This window comes from Hypomesus nipponensis, chromosome 8 (genome assembly GCF_054491055.1).
Source record: "Hypomesus nipponensis isolate SF chromosome 8, ASM5449105v1, whole genome shotgun sequence".
Taxonomy (NCBI): Eukaryota; Metazoa; Chordata; class Actinopteri; order Osmeriformes; family Osmeridae; genus Hypomesus; species Hypomesus nipponensis.
Genome location: NC_140368.1, coordinates 9,055,425 through 9,074,953, shown reverse-complemented (window position 1 = coordinate 9,074,953; position 19,529 = coordinate 9,055,425). Strand labels below are relative to the sequence as shown.

General features: G+C 46.7%; 1 protein-coding gene across 2 annotated transcripts in view; it reads right to left on the bottom strand.

The window, feature by feature from the left end:
• lmbr1 (limb development membrane protein 1) overlaps positions 1-19,449 on the bottom strand; it is a 32,022-nt gene extending 12,573 nt beyond the window's left edge. The window contains exons 1-12 of one of the 2 annotated variants that reach the window (XM_084702612.1): positions 19,298-19,449; positions 16,857-16,929; positions 15,982-16,021; positions 14,924-15,063; positions 14,449-14,552; positions 7,373-7,499; positions 7,109-7,177; positions 6,882-6,946; positions 5,957-6,029; positions 4,133-4,177; positions 1,876-1,965; positions 31-107 (exon numbers count right to left, since the gene is read on the bottom strand). In XM_084702612.1, coding sequence (XP_084558738.1) covers positions 31-107; positions 1,876-1,965; positions 4,133-4,177; positions 5,957-6,029; positions 6,882-6,946; positions 7,109-7,177; positions 7,373-7,499; positions 14,449-14,552; positions 14,924-15,063; positions 15,982-16,021; positions 16,857-16,929; positions 19,298-19,360 — 966 coding nt within the window. In that variant the 5' untranslated portion in view covers positions 19,361-19,449. The remainder of the gene's footprint in view (positions 1-30; positions 108-1,875; positions 1,966-4,132; positions 4,178-5,956; positions 6,030-6,881; positions 6,947-7,108; positions 7,178-7,372; positions 7,500-14,448; positions 14,553-14,923; positions 15,064-15,981; positions 16,022-16,856; positions 16,930-19,297) is intronic. The other variant, XM_084702613.1, reaches the window with a different exon arrangement.
• Positions 19,450-19,529: the final 80 nt, after the last annotated feature.

Sequence of the window (19,529 nt, the reverse complement as noted above, 5' to 3'; positions counted from 1 at the left end):
GGACCGGAGCGACCGGCCCGCGCCACTCACCGTCCCCGTGAGCAGGATTAACATGACTATGGGGTACAGCAGGTTCTTCTCCCATGCAGAGGCTTTCTTTCTTCTCTCTGGGAGGGGAAGGGAGGGAGGGAGAGAGAGAGAAAGAGAGAGCGAGAGAGAGCGAGAGCGAGAGCGAGAGAGAGAGAGAGAGAGAGAGAGAGAGTGGAAAGATTTAGACATTTAGACAATCCGCAATAAAGGCGAGAACGTACGCACGCGCAATTTTAGTGGACCAGCTGACCGGCCAATAGAGCTACTAGTCGCATCTGAAAAGAAAGACGTTCAAACGTAGGCCAGCCAACATTATCCCTCAAGAATGGGGTCGCCCAGGTCAGAGACTTTGACAACTTCAAATCCTGTGAGATTGAATGTTTATGGCTTCGTTTTCCAACACCAGTTAATTAATATTGTATCAAAGAGCACTCCTGAACCCTCCAGCCTGGGGCTGAACGTGTAGGGTTTGGTTTGGTGAAACGCACCATGAGCGTGTGTACCAACACTATCTCAAATCATGTCGACCACGCAGGGGGGTGTGTACGTGAAAATACAGATTTCACAACACATTATGAAACACTCTTCCTCTTTAATTTACCACACATTTAAGGGCTGTCTCAGTCAGTGGAAACAATAATAGAACTTAGATGAAGGTTAGTGCGGTGGGGGGCTGATACGATTATTTATACAATACGAGACAGAACTACAGTGGCTGCTAGGGGTAAGGTAAATACACAGTTGCTAAAAGATACACACACACACACACACACACACACTATAAGACCAAGTTTAGTTACTACTTATACATGTATATATTGTGTATACTTGTATATATCGTAGCATAGTATAAAAGTTCTATATATATATATATACAACTTTTACAAGTAAATGCCATCCATTTCAGCGTCTCGCGCTCGCCATCCACTCAAAACGTAACGTTAGCCTACTACTCTTTAGCCGGCTCGTAACCCCAAACAAGTGTGTGCGGCGTGCCTGTTGTTTTGTTTCCGGTCTAGCTAGATCCAGTGTTGTGTTGTAGTTTTTTATAATGTCAGTAGTTACTGCAACAGCATGTAAAAAAAACTACAAAGTTTGCTTGGCCAAAAATAACGCGTATATATAAAAAAATGTACGCTGTTAAAATGGGTTTGCGTTAACGCCGTAACGTAACATTTGAAACTGACAGCACTAATATCTATATATCTATAAATATATATCTATAGATATATATAGAGAGAAGTGTTTCATTAGAATTGTAGCATGGTGAGATCTGACTGCTGCAATGCTAAAAAAGGCAAGTGCAATGCCCTTCCAAAAGTTGTATTATGAACCTGTGGTCTTTAACACTGTCCAGCTTGCCCCCCTCTCCCTCTCTCTCACTCTCAACCTCCCTCAAGACCTGTCTGCCAGCCTCCCTGTCTGTCTGCCCGTCTGTCTACCTGTCTGTCTGCCAGCCTGCCTGAAGTTTTCCAAGTGCACTCCGTATGCACCGTCCTGTTAAATTAATGACATCACTAAAAGGCACAGGCCACTATATAAAGTTTGCATCTTGTTCAATATCCTAAGTGCCTCCCCCCCCCCCCCCCCCCCCCCACACACACACACACACACACACCTCCAACCCTGTCCAAAGCCCCATCCCCTCCAACCCCCAAACGCCTCCGGAGAGCGCCAGCCAGACGTCAACGATAAAATCTTCAAAAAGGATTGAAAATGCAGTCTCCCAAGAAAGAATCTTGATCCAATATTACACACAGCATACATATAGCTTGGCCACAATTCACCTCATACACATCACATTGACATGATGTCTCGATGAGACTCTGAGGACACTCTTCTCACCCAGTTTGATCCTCTGGCTTCGTACACTGTCCAGTTCTTTGTTGCGGTGGTGGAGCGAGCCTCCTGGGAGGGCGGACGATGATGGGCTGCCTGAGAGGAGAACGAGAAAACATACAACTGTCTCATGAAACTGCAAAAAAAATATATATATATATTTATTGTTATAAGTCTTGACGTACATTGACACAATTCCTTTGTTATTTTTACACTTCACGCACTCAAGCACCACTTCCAGAACGGGGTTCACCTCTTATCTGCCAAGGAACTGCCACATAACGAAAGGAAACATGCTTATTCATCTACAGAACATTTTCAGTCCAGAACATCGCATTGTCAAGGCCCTCCTTTTCAAGCCGTCTGAGTCCCACACGGCTCTCGCACACGTCAAATGTGTTGTTTACGGGGGAAAACCAAGACAACAACGTACTAATGCCGCAATTGACGGGAAGTCAACATTGTCCTGTGCTTTTCACACCGTGTACCTGTGGCGTGTGACTTGTCTCTATTAAGAAATAATACAAAATAATAAACGCCCTTGGTAATCCAACCCCAGTGCGCAACAATGTGATCTCAAACAAGTGGGAGTAATCTCCTGTGTCAGGGTGCTGTCTAGCGCAGCCGCGCAGCATGCTGTGACTGGTCCGGCAGGCCGGGAGTAGACAGCGAGGGGTTCTCCGGGAAAACCACAAGGCCGACTCATTTAAAGATAATTTATCTGTTTCTCTTCCAATGTGCGAGCCCTTCGGAGATCCCTCAAAGGAGCCCTGGTGGAAGGTGTATCCGTTTGCGTCGCCCTCAGGTGACTGGCAGATCAAGACCAATTAGTTCAATGTTACACTGTTACTAGCATGCAATAAAAAATACCGTCTTTCATCTTACACAGGTGAAGGACCAATCACTTTGATCAAATATATATTATTTTTTTTATGTACTGTTATTTTGACACACCCTGTCTAGATGGGGTTTGGAATGGAATGGGAGACAGAGAGAGAGAGAGATTGAGAGACGAACATACTGAATCTTGTCTGCGCCCTCGAAGATGGTAGCCCGGGGAACACGAAGGGGAAACTTCAACCCTCGAACCAAACGCCGTCAAAACACAACAGGAAGTGTTCCCTGGCGGTTCAGCAGGCCTCTTCCTCGGCAAGCGGACTGAGCCAGCTCCCTCAGGGTGACTGTGGCAAATCCACCCGCCACTAAACATCAAATCCATCACACATTCAGACACCATACAAACGCTTGCTCTCTCCCACCAACTGAAGAGAGAAAAAAAACCTCAAGCTCGCACGATGACTTGACAGGAACAGCGTCGGGGCTGGGGCAGAGGAACTCTACTTCTTATGACTAGCATCTGCCCCTTATCCAAAGGTTGACAGTGGAAGATAAAAGAGATTGACATACAGGGGTGGCGGAGGTGGGCGACTCTGTGCTGCTGTGAAAGCTGAAAATAATTCAACGTCTCCTCTCCAACCTTCAGCGGCGCAGTCAAACGATGACGTCATCGGCAATTATGTTAATGCCATGCTGGGGCGGTGGAGGCTCTGGCAAGGTCATCGTGCCGCATAGCATCTGGACTACCGCACTGGCTGCCTCCCAATGCAGGGGGCCCCAAGTGTGTGTGTGTGTGTGTGTGTGTGTGCACACGCACGTACCACACGCTCACGCACGCACCCACAGACACTCACACACACACAATCAGTTGCTCAACACTGAAACACAGCTACTTCACTTATCTCAGTGTCGGTTTACCAGTTTTACAGGTGCAAACACACAATCTTACACACACATCTAAATGCCATCTGCCCACATCACCTTCGGAGTCCTCTTCAAGTAAAGGGCAGTCTCAACTTTATATTGGGAGGGGAAGTGCTTTGAATTCTAAAAGTTGCTAAACTAACAGGTCAGCACAGCTGTCGTACAGCTTTCATGAAACATTTCAACCCAATCTTTGCACTTGAATTTCAAAACAACTGCATCTATATAATATCTGAAAGCATACAGGGACATTTGGCGTTCAGAACAAATCATGAAACAACAAAAGTACTTGCTAAATCAATCAAGGCCTAGGACTCAACTGACACAGATGCACGAGATTGTGAACACACAGAATAACATCATTTCCAGAGCTTAGAGCATGGTAGTACATCTGATCTGAGGCAAAAGCATGCCGCTGCGTGTCTCTCAACAGCTTGGAGAGTCCTATCATAGTAGCATAGTTCTGACAGAGCAAACAAACAAACACATGTACACAACCTACTTTTCCCCCGAGAGGTTAATTTCTTCCCTGCCTGAGAAACAACCACTGCACACACACACACAGAAGGAGAGAGAGAAACAGACAGAGAGACAGAGACAGAGAGGGCTAGTCAGAAGAAATAATCCAAAAGCTACTGATCTCAAGTAAATAAACCAAATCCTAAATGTCATTTACAGTGTTAACAGGACATAACTGGATGGGGCTGGAAAGTCAATACACACACAGCGATAACCACCGATAATCCATGAGCACAAACACAAACCCAGTTATGAGACAAGCCTGATCTGCTGGGAGGGAGGGAAGAGGAGACAGAGGGGACGGGGGGAGGCAGAAAGAGAGTGAGGGAGGTAGAGAGAGAAAGAATGAGAAAAAGAGGGAGAGCAGAGAACAGGTGAAGCAAGGAGAGGCAGACATTGTTTGCTTGTGGACTGTGTCCAGTGAACTATCCATGAACCACCTCTGACCACCTCCTCCTTACTTCTGGAGATCCCAGATAGCTTCACCTTGCTTACAGCTTTACGCCACATTCTCACTCCAGCGCTTTCTTACGGTCTGTGGATGGGTACGGCCAATCAGTGCACAGATGATCCCAAACTCCTGAATGGGAGCCTATCAGTATGTGGTTCAACCTTTGCAGACAGGTTCCGTAAAAGTACACTGCAGCGAGAACCAGGCATTACCTGGGCTTGAGGACTGATTCCCAATAAGGGGCACAAGTCTCTCCAACCCATACCTTCACCACCCCAACACACACGCACACACACACACACACAAACACACATACACACCTCAGAGCATCTTCTACCCAGTGGTGGATTCCGTCCCAGTTTGAGAAACAACATCCAGTGTTATCGTATTGCAAATGTGACTTCGCAAAGATCAAACCCTTTTTCCTAGGACGATAAGCAAAAATATTTCTTTAACGGCGAGTTCAAAGCATCTTCAGTCGGCCCGACCTGTAAGAAGCCGTACGGCTAAATGGCGATCTATTGGAGCTGGCTAGCGTAGCGTTTTAAAACAACCCTATCAGGAATCTGCCTTACCTCCCTGGTTTGTAAAGGCACCCCATCCACTCTTCACAAGTGCATCAGCAAGCTTGGTTGTGTGCTTGATGCTAACGCGCTTCTGGCACTGCGCCCAAATACTTCCTGCTTCATGGGATAGTTTGACAGCAAAAGCAGGAATTTGGGAACATGGGCGGAAGTGGTCAACAAATAACATCACATACACACACACACACCACTCAGAGGTTTACCGTGTCTTGATAACTTACCTGTTTGGGTAGCCTACTGCTTTCTGAGCTCTTTATGTCTTGAAACTCAAGCTGTCGGCAACACACCGTGACTACACCATGACTACACCGTGACTACCCTATGACTACACCGTGACTACACCATGACTACACCGTGACTACACCGTGACTACACCGTGACTACACTGTGCGCTCCGTCAAGTCGGGGCCGGAGATCAAACGGGGCGATCGCATCTCCTGTGGTGACAAAGGCACGGCCCTGTCTTAAATTGACTGTTAAAAACTGTCCCAGCTATAATTCACGGCCCATGCTGTGGCAGCTGCTTAGCATTTAGCAGAAGTTATGAGACAGAAAGATTGTGTGTGTTCACGTGTGTATGTGTGTGTGTGTAAGAAAGTCTGCGCGCGTGTGTGTCTGGGTCTGTGTATGGATCTGATTTGTCAATGCTAATTGATTCCAGTGCAGAGTGCTCCATCACCACCCCCCCACCCCCCACACACACACACACACACATCCCCACACACCCCCCCAACCCCCTGTAATGGGCCCCCACGTTTCCACACAGACATACCATTTAATCTCCTCAGAAGGGCCTGCTCCTGGAAATGGATGCAGTAAATCTGCTCATCCAGGTCCTCCAGTATCTGAAGGAGGGGGGGGGGGGGAGAGAGAGAGAAAGAGAGAGCAAGGCAGACAGAGAGAGAAATTAAATGGGTTATAATTAGTCTCAAAGTGGGATCGGAGACATGGCAGATGTGAGGATGAGCCGATGACGTATTTGTAGTTCTCCGAGTGTGTGTGTGTGTGTCTGTCAAGAGACAGGCAGACTTCAGAGATGGGAGGGAACAAAGCTAATAAAGTTTTTCAACTCTTATTGCTATGCACTTCTAGTCATTAATTATCTGCTGCACCCACGATATGCACTCTGTCTACTTCACTCTGTATAAAACCATCTGCTACATGAATGAAGGCAATGTGAAAATGCAACACTGTCTGTCCAAGTTATTTCCAGTTTTGTATTTGAATGGTGCGAAGGCATTACGTGGTCAGAACTCGCATCGGACTTAAAGTGCACCAGTCCAAAGATGAATGAAACAAAACTAGTACATGAACCAGTAAGTTAATATACCTAGTACTAGTCAACTACCCAGTATGCTAATATACCTAGTACTAGTCAACTACCCAGTAAGTTAATATACCTAGTACTAGTCAACTACCCAGTAAGTTAATATACCTAGTACTAGTCAACTACCCAGTAAGCTAATATACCTAGTGCTAGTCAACTACCCAGTATGCTAATATACCTAGTACTAGTCAACTACCCAGTAAGTTAATATACCTAGTACTAGTCAACTACCCAGTAAGTTAATATACCTAGTACTAGTCAACTAACTAGTAAGTTAATAAACCTAGCACTAGTCAACTAACTAGTAACCGAGCACGTCCAGGCAAGGTAACCGGTAGGTCAACCGACCTAGTCCTTACTGATGACTCACCGTGGGTTTGACCAGTAACTGGCCCATGACCGTGAACATCCTGGAGAGACCCACAGGTGTGCACACTGGAACGACACACAAACACACACAGAGCAGGTGACTCGCGAGCCTAACACATCCCATCAGCTGTCATGGAATCGATACGAGCAGCCGTTTCCCTGACGATGACATGGGTAGATACGTGGAACCCCTGTTTCAAGGGGGCGCGATGCAGCCCCGATACTTACTGAGCAAAAGAAGGCCTCCCATTAAGGAAATACAGGAGTAGAGATAAGGCAGGTAGAACTCCCAAAGATCTGAGGATGAGAGAAGAACGAAAACGAGTGGGAAGAGAGAAAGAGGGAGAGACAGAGAGAGGTGGGGGGGGGGGACAAAAAGAAAGAGATGGAGGGATGTGACAAAGAGAGAGAGACAGCCTATTACTCAACACACACACACACCATTGTAAGTGGAGCTGGTGCTGGGCTCTTGGTTTTCCTGCGCCACCTTACCGTAGAGCGACTCCATGCTGGCCGCGTCGTTGTCGATGAGGGCGGACGCCACCCAGACGATCCCCAGGATGAGAAGGCCCAGCAGGAACAGCATCACGAAGGTCTCCAGAACCCTCGCCCTGATACCCTGGGAGCACACGCACACACACACAGGTAGAGAGAGAAACAGATAGGGCTGTCACTGTCATGTTTTCAAGTTGAACGCACATGATCACAAGTGAGAGTAAAGTCTGCCAACAGACAGACCACCTCAGCCGTTCCTCCTTGTCACAATTACAATACAGGCCCATGAATCTTGATCGTGTCGACTGAAATATAGTTCAGAGGAGGCTAAAAGCTATTGCTAAGTTCTCCATAAAACCGCCTCTCTAATCGAGCCTCCTCATATTAAACAACGTCGGCTCCACTCACTCCGAGGCAGCTGTCATACTTAAACAACCCCAGGTGATCCTTGTTGAGGAGCATTTGAGAAGTATACTTTGAGGTCTGTAAAGTAGCCTTAATCCCAACAGAAGTGTCTGTGTGTGTGTGTGTGTGCATGAGGGCTCTCCAGGCAGCTACTGTCTGCGATCAAGAGCAGACCAGGCATCTGGGTCCGATTACTTCACCCTCTTAACGCCGGCCGCGTCCCGTCCCCTGAGCAGAAGGGCCTCGCAGGGTAATTTGGGTTTTCCGGGTCACAAACCGCTGAGTGCTTAATAAAGCCTCCCCTACCTGTTCACACAGCCCCCCCCCCCCCCACTCACCCCACCACCCCTCTGCACCCCCCCCCCCCCAGCCCCTGTCTAGCACTGGGATCCAGAGATCATAGCCTTCACACACACTTCACACAGTGGGTAGGGGGTGACGAGGGCTGGCAGGTTAGTGGGGGTGCGTGTAGGGGGTAGGGGGGGTTGGGGTGCATGTGATCAATTTGTTGCTAAGTAGCTGCTGATGCGCGGGCTATAACAGAGTGGCTGGTGGTGGGGGGGGGGGGGTTGGGGGTGGACGCTGGGCAGTGTTGGCTCACGGCTCTCTTTGATGTGGACTGCGTCTGTCGAATCGCTGGGCCCTGTGAATGCTGTGGTGGTCGGTATTTGTCGTCATCCTCCGAGTTTGTGCGGTCCTTGTGAAGCGGAGGTCTCTTGAGCCTGCTCTCTTCTGCTACCTCCCTTCAGAGATTAGGTTGGAAGACAATTGTTCCCCACCTCTTTGCGCTCCCATTGTCTATCTCTCTCGCTCCCCCTTGCTCTTCCTCTCTCCTTCCCCATTATCTCTCCCTCTTTTCCCCCACCCTCTCTATCCTTATCAGTCTGTCACTTTCTCTCCTTTTCTCTCTCTCAGCCTTTTAGCATTAAGAGGAGCCTGAGGGTAGAATTTTCTAGCACACCAGAGTGGCTGTTAGGGTATGGAGTGCCTCTGTGTGGCCATCCAGAGTACTGCAGGCGCTGTGCCAGCACTTTAACTTCACATACCTCACACTGGCATCTCGACAAATAGGCTGTACCATCTTGCCAAATATCTGCAATAAGGCATGGGTCTGATGTGAAACACTGCCACATGCTGTTAACCCTTTACCACACACAAGCTTGTATGGCTATTACTGAATTCACAAGTCAGTCCCATTCAAAATCCTCTAACCTGAACCTTAACCCTGGCAAATAACCCTAACCCTCCCTCAAAGTAGCACTTGAGGACTTGTGTCTTCACAAGTTACATTTCCTTATCTTTCTATACTTGAGAACTTCTGGTCTTCACAGCAATTACAAAAGCCAGCACACACACACACACACACACACACACTGATGATACTGCAGTCTAGCATATCACATCAGAACAGAATCAGGGATCAGTGCCGGAGAGAGGGTCACAGCGAGAAAAGGATCCAGGGAGAGAAGAGAGAGAGTGTGTGTGTGTATGCTAGACAGAGACTGAGAGAGACAGAGACAGCGCTGGGACGAAGAGAGGGGGATTGGAGGTGAAATGCATTCGCAGTCATCATCTTAGCCCATCTTGCTCCCTGGAGGTGAGCGAGGGGGTGAGAGGGAGGCTTTCTGGGACGAGAGCTGCCTCCCAGACTCTCTCTTAAGGAGGCATAGCTGAGGAGAGCGCCCTGGTATCGCGTCCACCCAGCCCACCTTAAGTGGTGGCCGTCACCATGCTGAAGGTGTATTTCCTTGAAGGAAGCTATTTCTATAGTTCTTCAATAATGTATCAATCTTTAGCCAGTCAGATAATTTGGGGGTGAATAAATAGACAGATCAAGCCATCCTCAATGCAGAAAAGGAGAGAGAGAGAGAGACAGACAGACAGAGACAGACAGACAGGGCAAGGAGAGAGAGAGGAACGGAGGGCAGAGAGAGTGGATCTGAACCCAAGCTGTGGTATCCAGAGCGCCCCTCTGGAAGTGTCTATTCTCTCTATTCTAAATGTGTGCGGCCCTATATATAGCAGCTCTGAAATATTCAGCACCCCCCCCCCCAACCCCGATCCCCACGCCGAGGAGCTAGCATGCTGCGGCTGCATCAGAGCAGCAGCCCGCGCTTCCAAGAAATGTGTCGTTTTGAGACACGGAGGCCACAGGAACAGGCCGCACACACAGCGGCACAAAGCGGCCTCCAAATGTACACAAATACATGACACAGCAGCTAAAACGCACATGCTACTAACACTACAACAGAACTGGACACACACACACAAAACGCCCATCGTCACCCCAGCACCCAATGTCACCACATCATTAGCTTAGTCAATCTGCCCTCTCCTCCCCTCACAACCCAGGCAAGAAAGCACACAGCAGAGCTGTCTGCATCCCCCCTCAGCAGGCTGTCCTCCGAGATGTTCTCACTTCAGACAGAAAGCTGCTCTGAATGATATTCTGCTAACAGGAGAGGAGATGTGGGAGGGTGGGGTACAAAAAGAGGGAGAGCGATGAGTGCCGGAGACACTGAGAGAGAGGAAGGACAGAGCACAGTACAGGAGAGAGTTTGAAGGGAGAAAGGGGGGGGGGTCAACTAAGAATACTGCCTTTGACAGGGATGGGAGAGCAACCAAGAGAGCAACAGAAAGAGAGAGAGAATGAGATAACGTGGGAGAGGGGAGGGGGGAACAGGGGCATTTGAGAAACAGAAATGGGAAGAGACAGAAACAGAGAGCAGCTTTCCTAGCGACCACCATAAATCTGCTACAGGTCAGCAGGCGGTGGCAGAGATCAGCCCACGGCTCATCCTTCCTACAATCTGACAGGGCTGTGTGTGTGTGTAAGTAATAGAGGGGTGGTCCCTTACACTCCCATCCAGTCCCTTTCCTTCTGGCTAAGGATACACCAGATGCCCAGAAAGCTTATTAGGGTCTCCAGCCCTCCTGAAGCCCACCCCTCCACCCCCTCCCACCGCCCTCTGGCCCTCTGGCCCGCCGGCTCACCGGCCACACCGACCGTGTTAGAGACAGAAAGCAGAGAAGGAGTCGCCGGAGTGAGCGAGACACCCCCCTCCCCTGTTAAAAGCTGCAGAATAAACTTCTAAAGACTCCCTTTAATAAGACTTCAATGACACGGGCGTATGGGAAACGATTCGCCTCACGTCGTATGGGCAGAGGAAAAAAACCTTTGCACACACACAAAGGGGACAGACTTGTTGTATGGGGGGGAGACACCAATGCCGTAAAAAATAATCTTACTTCCCCAATGTTGGCCTTTCTTTGGGTTTACATGGGAAGCCTTTGAAATTAGGCGGAGTGCTTTCGGGCTAGCATGTTCAGTAGATTAGCCCTGAAGGAGGAAGTCGCTTCAGTACTTTTTGATGTTTGCCAAAGCTGTATTCCAACTCCAGTGACGACAGCTTGTTATAATTATGGGTAGGTGTCAGGCTGATAAGTCCTCAAAGAATAAATGACAGTCACCTGGGTTCTGTCAAAGCAAAGGTGACGTGCAACCTCAAGAGTAGTCTGTGTACTGAGTTCTGGCTCCTGCACACAGCATATCACAGTTTAAGCCAAGTCAATAAATGTATTTGTATTTTTACACAGTTTTCTTTTTCATGTAATTCCATCACTTCATTCAGATATTGAGAGAATGTATTGACAAAAGCACCACCAAGGTGAAAAAACACAAAAACAGTACAAATATTTTTTTTATAAACAAACAAAAAACCTCTAATACTTTTCCCCCCCCAAAACGAAATTTACTTATGTTTCAAAGATCCATAAAACAAAAAATAATCACGAGATGCGCGCGTAATAAAAATACACAATAGACGAAAAGATTCTCCTTTAAAACTAATATGTAGCCATGGCAACGAACATTGCAACGGGCCCCGGCTTTAGGAGGGGACATTGTGACCTTAAAGGAAGGTATGTAAACACCACTTTATATTCTGCGGCCAGGGACTGCCTGCAAGAAGGCCTGGGAAAAATGTCTGCATGCGCTGGGGGGAAGATTTGAAATAAATATCCAGGCCCCTATTGTAGGGCTCCCCGACAAAGAGAGTATCTTAGTAACACCGCACGGTTTACTCAGCTTTGACCCCCCCCAGCCCCCCCCTTCCCCCTACAATAAACACACAGTGCTCTGTGGCGGTGGAGGTTCAGGGCTTGGGAAGGGTAGATTGATGAGTGGTTTCTTTAACTAGCGGATGAAAACTGCCGGCCCGTTGGTGGGTCAGCCTTTGGGGTCAGTCTCCTTTCTGTTAGACAAAAAAAGGGAGATCGGACGATCGGATCATTTCAGTATGGTGGGCTGGTGAAGTCCTGGAGGATGCTGATTACACACACACACACATACACACACCTCCCCAACAAAACTGAACCCCTTGTTGGGAGGGGCCTATTTCTGTCATACAGTTTCAAGATTGGTTCTGTCAAGAGGCATTATGGTAATACAGGATTCCTACAGGACTTGATTTCACTTGCTGCATCAGAACCCCTTGGAAAAACTAAACAAAAGAATGCTGCCCAATCTTTCTATTCCTAAGTTCCTATTGCTTTGGTTGAATCCAGTTAGTGGGGCCCTCTGGGAGCACCATGCTGGAGTGAGGAAGCGGATGGCCCACATGAACAAGGCCAGTCTCAACCAGATCAGGAAGGGTCTATGATTTCCCTGAGTACGAAATTACCAAACCCCCAAAGTCTTTTTGATGTCATGAAATGCTATTTCCTAACGGTCAGGATGCTTAGAGTTCGGTAGCAGCACCAAATGGCTGGCACCCATGATGCAGTACAAATGTGTTTTTGGAGCAAGACCAGGAGCCAGAGAGCCTGAACTATAAGATGACATTTAAAAACTCAGCCATTTCTTCGGCAATGAATTTAAAAAGTGTTTTCGCATTCATTTAGCTATTTGTCGTCTCAGCAATGACGGAGAGAGAGAGAGGGAGACAGGTTCTATTAATGGGAAGAGTTAGTGTTGGGAGACATTTTATGCCAGCAAATAAAGCTAGATCATAACACCCAACGTTTGGGTCGTAAGTCACTCCTATCCATCCGCAATTTGGACAATTTGTTACACTATTAATCACACAGGAACCCGGAAGCTTCTGAGGAGCTGAACTGCTAACATCCCTCCGTCCCCCTGAAAACAACAACGACATTTCAATCTTGATTCTGGCCGAGTCCTTTACTACCTCGTCAAAACAGTAAAGCAAGCCACATGAAAAACCTGACTCTCACGGTTATCCGTTAAATTCATCAAGCTCTTCATTTCCGCGGTCAAAGGAACTTGCGGTGCCATAACATGGCCACGACCACATAAAACCCCATGAGATTGCACTCCAAATGCTCTTATTGGACAGAGGGGCTCATATCACATTATAAAAACTTCCTACGTCGAGCGCTCGCATTCGTCTTGCTGTCAGCCCCTCTGTTGAGTGTGGGGGCTTAAGGGGGGCTTTTTTCTGTCGAACTAGACCACGGCCCTCACCCTTTCTCTCTCTCACACACACACACACACACACACACACAGATAATATACCTGAATGTGTAGCTAACATTAAACAGTACTTCCTTTGAGCAAAATTTATGGATGATCAGTAGCAAGAAACAGCCCCTTTCCAAACCAGAAGAGTACCAAAGCATAAAACAGTGACAGAGGCCCTGTGTTCCACTTCCTACCGATCGGGGCCTGCCCTTTATTAAAAGAAATCCAACCGAAACAAATTAGCAAGGGCCGGGGAAGCGGGGATGGATGTAAAAATCAGGCCGTAAACTACAGTACAGACAAATTTTTATGTCCGTTTGCCAGGAGGGACATAAACCAGAGAGAGGCTTCAAACTGTGACACAGGATAGAGGCGTATTAAAAGTAAATCTCACGCCCCCCTCACCTCCCCTTTCTCTCCCTCTCACTCTCTCGCCCCCCCTGCTCTATTGTGCCGTCGTGTTGCTCCACGTTTATGGACTCCCCTGGAACACGGGCCCTGGCCCCTCTTTTTGGGGTCATCAATTAAACAAGGAAGTGCGCTGAGCCTTACAACTCGATTATTAGCCTGTCCTTTTGAAGTTTTATTTTAGAGGGAGGCCCGGGGAGGGGTGTGTGTGTGTGCGGGGGGGGGGTGACGGAGGGGGCGGAGATCAGGCCCCTAAATCACTGATGGACGATGCAGCGGCGTTGAAGCGTTGGCGGGCGTCTGCGCCTTATTGGCCAGGCTTGTCAGGATGTGGCGCTGGCCGTAGACCAGACCTCTCGCGGGGTTAACGAGACAGCCCTGCGGTGGCCGAGGCAGACAGAGGCCAGGGGAGCGGGCACCTGCTGCTGGATGGAGGAGGACAACCTCTCACACGCACGGAAGAGGAGCCGACGAGTACGTACGCAGCCTGCCTGCCTGCGTGGACAGACCCACACACACACACAGGAAGACACGCAGGCAGTGCATGCAAGCCCACCCACCCCACCCTCACGCACAAAGACAGTGTCGGGACACAAAGGACAGACAGAGACAGACAGACAGAGCTTTGCAGCTCACCAAATGCACACCTGTGGGAGGTCACAAACACACTATAAATGTATAAGAGTGAGTCCGCTGGCCATTTTCATCTGCACTGAGCTACAGCGTTTAACGGTGAACATGTAACAAGATAGCATGTGAGGAGTTATGTCCACTGTACCTTTTTGGAGCCAGCAAACCCTTCCGACTCCAGGAAGAAGTAAGCGAAGGGCATCAGGACGAAGAGGCAGAGATTGGAAGATAGAGACACCAGGTTCCACAGGCCTGCAACCGAACCGTCAATCATCGATCAATAAGAAGCTCTTTCATCATCAGAGGAACTTTTCAAATCCTGCCTAGATGTTCAAATGGATGTGTTTGATTAGAGGATGAGCTCCATTAATATGGATTATCAACAGAGTTCATGCCAGTCTGTTTTTCCAGCCACGAGCAGGAACCTATGGACTCTGGCGCCCCTTTGTGGCTGAATGAGCAGATATTCTATTCTGGCACTATATCTACAGTACATCACATTGGTGTGCTCGTGAGAGATATGTGCTTTCAGATGCAACATACAAGGCTACTCGTATCTAATCAAGGTGCAAGAAACGAAAAGAAAAGTTCTACTTTAAGGACAAATTATGTGACATACTGACCATGAATGAGCGAGCCATTGAGCCACTGAATGTAGTAGTTTTTGGGGAAGGACAGCAGGATCTCGTTACTAATGATAGAGAAAGGCAGGAGGAAGACCGCCCCCCCCGACACGGCCAGGGTGAACGTGCACAGGTAGAGTCTGCGGCAGGAGCCGGACGCAGGTGCACACGCGCACACACACACACACAGGCCATAAGACAGACACAACACAGACATGGGGAGACCAACACCAAAGTAGGCACACACAGACAGACAGACAGACAAACAGAGAGAAAGAGAGAGAGAGAGACAAACAAACAAACAGAAAAGGCAATGTTAGGGTAAAAGCACTGCTTTTAGGTGAACTCACAGTTTTGTTAAACAACTACACATATAATGTGAAGATTTGGTTATCAGTGCAATCAAACGAACTGGGTTACAATGGAGCAACTACTGGAAAAGCAATTGTTTTAATTACACCCTGTTATTAATGGTCGGGCATAACTGTCATCTGGGGATTAATGTAGGATTAGTCCTTAAATCACATTAACAGATTCTTTGTTTGGCATGAAAGAATACAAATAATAAGCAGAATCCACAAGAAGGAATTAAGTTATCTTGCGTCACAGGCCACTTAAATGCTAGTGCTGGGGGTGGCAGATGGATTATTTCACTGCCGATGAGCTAAATGTCAATCACTTCAAGCCACTCCACCCCCTGCCCACCCCCACCCAGAGCAACAGTCCTACAGCCTATGCATCTGGAGGTTGCCAGGTGATTCAGATGATGGAGGTTGCCAGATTGGGTACAAAGGAGTACACCATCTGTTCTATTCTTTAGTTATTACTGAATTTTTAAAACATTCATCATTTCACTAAAGAAACAAATTAATTTGAAATGGAACCTATTACTTAATTTGGCTGGGGTCAAAAAGGACAAATTATTTAATAGGTACAAAAACTAGAGAAAAAGGTAACAAAGGTTACAATGCCCTGTGCTGAGCTATAGGAAATAGGAACATTTACCGCACACGCATTAGAATAAGTGTTTATAAATCAAGCTAATTGACATCTCTTACGATATCCTGTTGACGACAGCATCTTCGTCCTCCTGGTCATCTGAAGAAAATAAAACATTTGTGTTGTATTTATTGTCACAGGAAATCAAATAGAGCAGAATTGACAGTTACATCCAAGCTAGGACAGTTATGAAACTATAAATCACGTATTTTGTAGTTCACACATCCTTTCACAAATTTAGGCTACATGAAAGTCTTACCAGTGATAGCACACTGTCACATGATATTTGGCCAATAGTATAAGGTTCAGGAAGGAGACTGAGGTCGTATTTGACGTGATTTCACTGTACACAGACACATCATCTTGGTATGGTTCTGCTTCTCTGCCCGAGAACCCGACTGAGACTTCCGTCTCAAAATCAGCAGCAGAGCTCAGATATCCATTATTCCCCTGACACACCAGCAAAGACAGAACCCAGGATATGACCAGGAGTGGTGGGGGGACAAAGGAACGTATGCGCAGATGTTACGCACTTACATAGCAGCAACGTCAGACCATGAGAGTTCCTGGTCTTAAATAGACGTCCCTGTTGACGTTGGTGAGGATCAACATGTGCTTCATGTGGTATTGCTATTGCCAATTGGCGCAGTGCCCCTCGGAGTACCGGTATCCTTCCTGAATCAGCCCCCAACTTGTTTACAGTAAAAAAAAATATAATAATAACTCCTAGGTAGTGCAGGTAGGGTGTGGCGCATCACTCGCTGGTCTGTTAAACTAGTTACACACAGTCCATGCTAGTGTACGCAAACATGAAAGACCTGCCCTAATGTTTGCTGTGACAAAACAAGGCGTGCAGAAAGTAGACTTTTCCTTTATTGCAATTCTTTTGAGTTTTCAGTAAAGTAGGCCAGTGAGGTTTGAAACACAAACGTACCTGTTTTCCTTTTGTACCTGGTTATGATGCAGTATGACACTATGTAGAGCACTGCAAATATTAGGAAACAAATCTGAAAAGATAAACAGGTTTATATATTAACAATGAGACGATCAACGCAGGTTACACAGCATTGCTGCAAGATTCATACCATACCACAGCAAATGGGCTTGAAATCAACCCTTTAGCTTAAGTAATGCAAACCGTGTAACCTAATATTGTGATGTCTATATTCCCAATGCCCTAACAGTGCAATATACAGTCAGGACATGAGTCATGTAACCTTGGCTGTACATTTCGTTTTTTTTCTTCCATTGGACTGACATGGTGGATTAATGGTACCACCGCCATGCATGTAACCTTGATCAGGTTACACACACCTCTTGCCCTCATTATAGACTGTCAGGCTCAGCTAGCTAACTGCATAGCTTACACAGGGAGGAATAATTTGTTGAAATGTCAGTCTGTCTGTTTTCAATTACACCTTGTCTTGCTTTGAAGGCTTGAGAAAGTACTGTCTTCGATGTATCGTTTCTCAAAATGGAACACATTTCCTCCACTAAAACATCATCAAGCTTACATGCATGCCAACTTTCTGTGACAGCAAACACTGCTGGCTCACAGCTCACGCAGTCCAGCTTTGACAGAAATATCTTACCTCCCCCCCCCCCACACACGAACACACACACACAGGTCTAATGTTCCCTGACTGGTCAGTGTTTCAGCAGATCTCAACACCTTCTTCACATTACACAACACTGTGATGACTCAGCCAGACCCTCAACTGGCAGGATGCCTTCCCACTGACAGGAATAGGGCCTGTGCTTACACCACGGCAGAAAGGTTAGATCATTCTTCTCATTCTTTTTTTTTTTGATCAAAAGGTGACAAATACAGAACTCTTGACTTTGCATAAATAATAGGAATACACAAGAAAGGCCTGAACAGCTAACATAGGAGTGAGTGAATGTCTCGTGTTAGGACTACTTTTAAAGACTCAATCATTAAAAACATTTGGACCTCAGCTTTCAATGCAAAAAGCATAGCCTACGGATATAATACTGGACTTGGCTAGACCATATTTGAGATGTCTCTAAACACAAAGTAGATCAGCAACTTCTCAAGTCCACAGGTTGGGACAGGTCTAGAGTTGTTGGAGTGAACAACTAGCACTGGCCCTTAAAGAGACACCAGATAAGAGTACAGCAGATCGTCTGCAGCAGAGCTTGGCTTAACACTTTCAAATTCACAACCGTCAATTGCATATCTGCCGCTTCTCTTCTGTTTTATCTTACGCCTGAAGCAGCTTTGAAGGGCCGTGTTTTGGGTGTTACCACACTCAGGTTTACGTAAGAGAAGATTGATAAGTGACATGCCTAGCTAACTAGGCAGTTATGCAGTGCTACGACCAACCTTTACTTAAATGAAAGAGTACAAGGCTTTGGATTGCTGGTGTTGGGTTACCAACACCTAGTCAACCCTGTGTAGTTTGTATGAAAAGAGTCTCCATGGCCAGACTTAGCAGAGGGCAGACTCGTTTTAAGTGAGTGCAGGGCCGGCACCCCTGCAAGCATTTGACACCTTGATGATATCTGAACTGTCACATTGCAGGGTGACAGTATTAATGAATGTCCTTCACGAGAGATTCTTCACTCATTTTACAGAACATATTGCATAACGTACGACTTGTTCACAGAAACAATAGCACATGTTTAATCTAGTGAACTTGAAACCCTCTGCCTTAACTCCAACAAACACCAAAGTAGAATGTTTACCCTCATAACGTGAAACTAAGTTGGCATGTACACTGAAAGAGGATGGTCAAAGCTGAGTACAATATAGAGGATGGGGTCATTTTTGTTTAGAACTTAGAATTAACACTTAAAAACATGTGAAACTCATTTACAATGTAAATTAATTGACCATGTAAAAAAACGCAGACCATAAGATATGATGCCAGTGCAAAAAGTAATCAAGTTAATATAACGATACGGATGCTGATTTGATTCATAAAGCAATGGGATCGTGTTTCAGGATAGGAAGAATGAGCGATGTGATACCTGTGCCGGACTATCTAATTGAGATCAATTTGATAGCTTGTCCTGGTGTTCCACTACACTATTGACGATGTAACTGAACTATAGTGGTGCTAAGTTAGTAGCTATACGTTTACGAATTTATAAACCAACAAGCGAATGGATCGGCAACATAAATAATGCAAATGCATGCAGACTGCTTAATTTATGTAAAATAGCAATTTTGCATATTATCTAGCTAGCTACATATCTTGAGCTACATTCTGATAATGCTAATCTAAGTATTGCTAAAAAGCTAGCTAGCTACGGACTAGCTAATTTAACGATTCACCTGTGAGAAAGCCGTCCGATTTCACTTTTTGAGGCCACACAAGCAGCTGCAAGCAAATACATGAATTGACTTACGATGTATTCTCTAACTTGGCTGTGAAAATTCTGTTCTCTGATACTAACATCGTCTTCTTCCATTCTTCATATTGCAAATGCAAAAACTATTGCCAATCTACAGCTTTGTCAGCTACCGTGACCGCTCAAAAAGCTCAGTACTGACAGGTCTTTCCCCCTCTAACGACACGCCCCAAAACAAAACACATCATCATCATGCGACATTGCTGCCCCGGAAGAACATCTTATATAT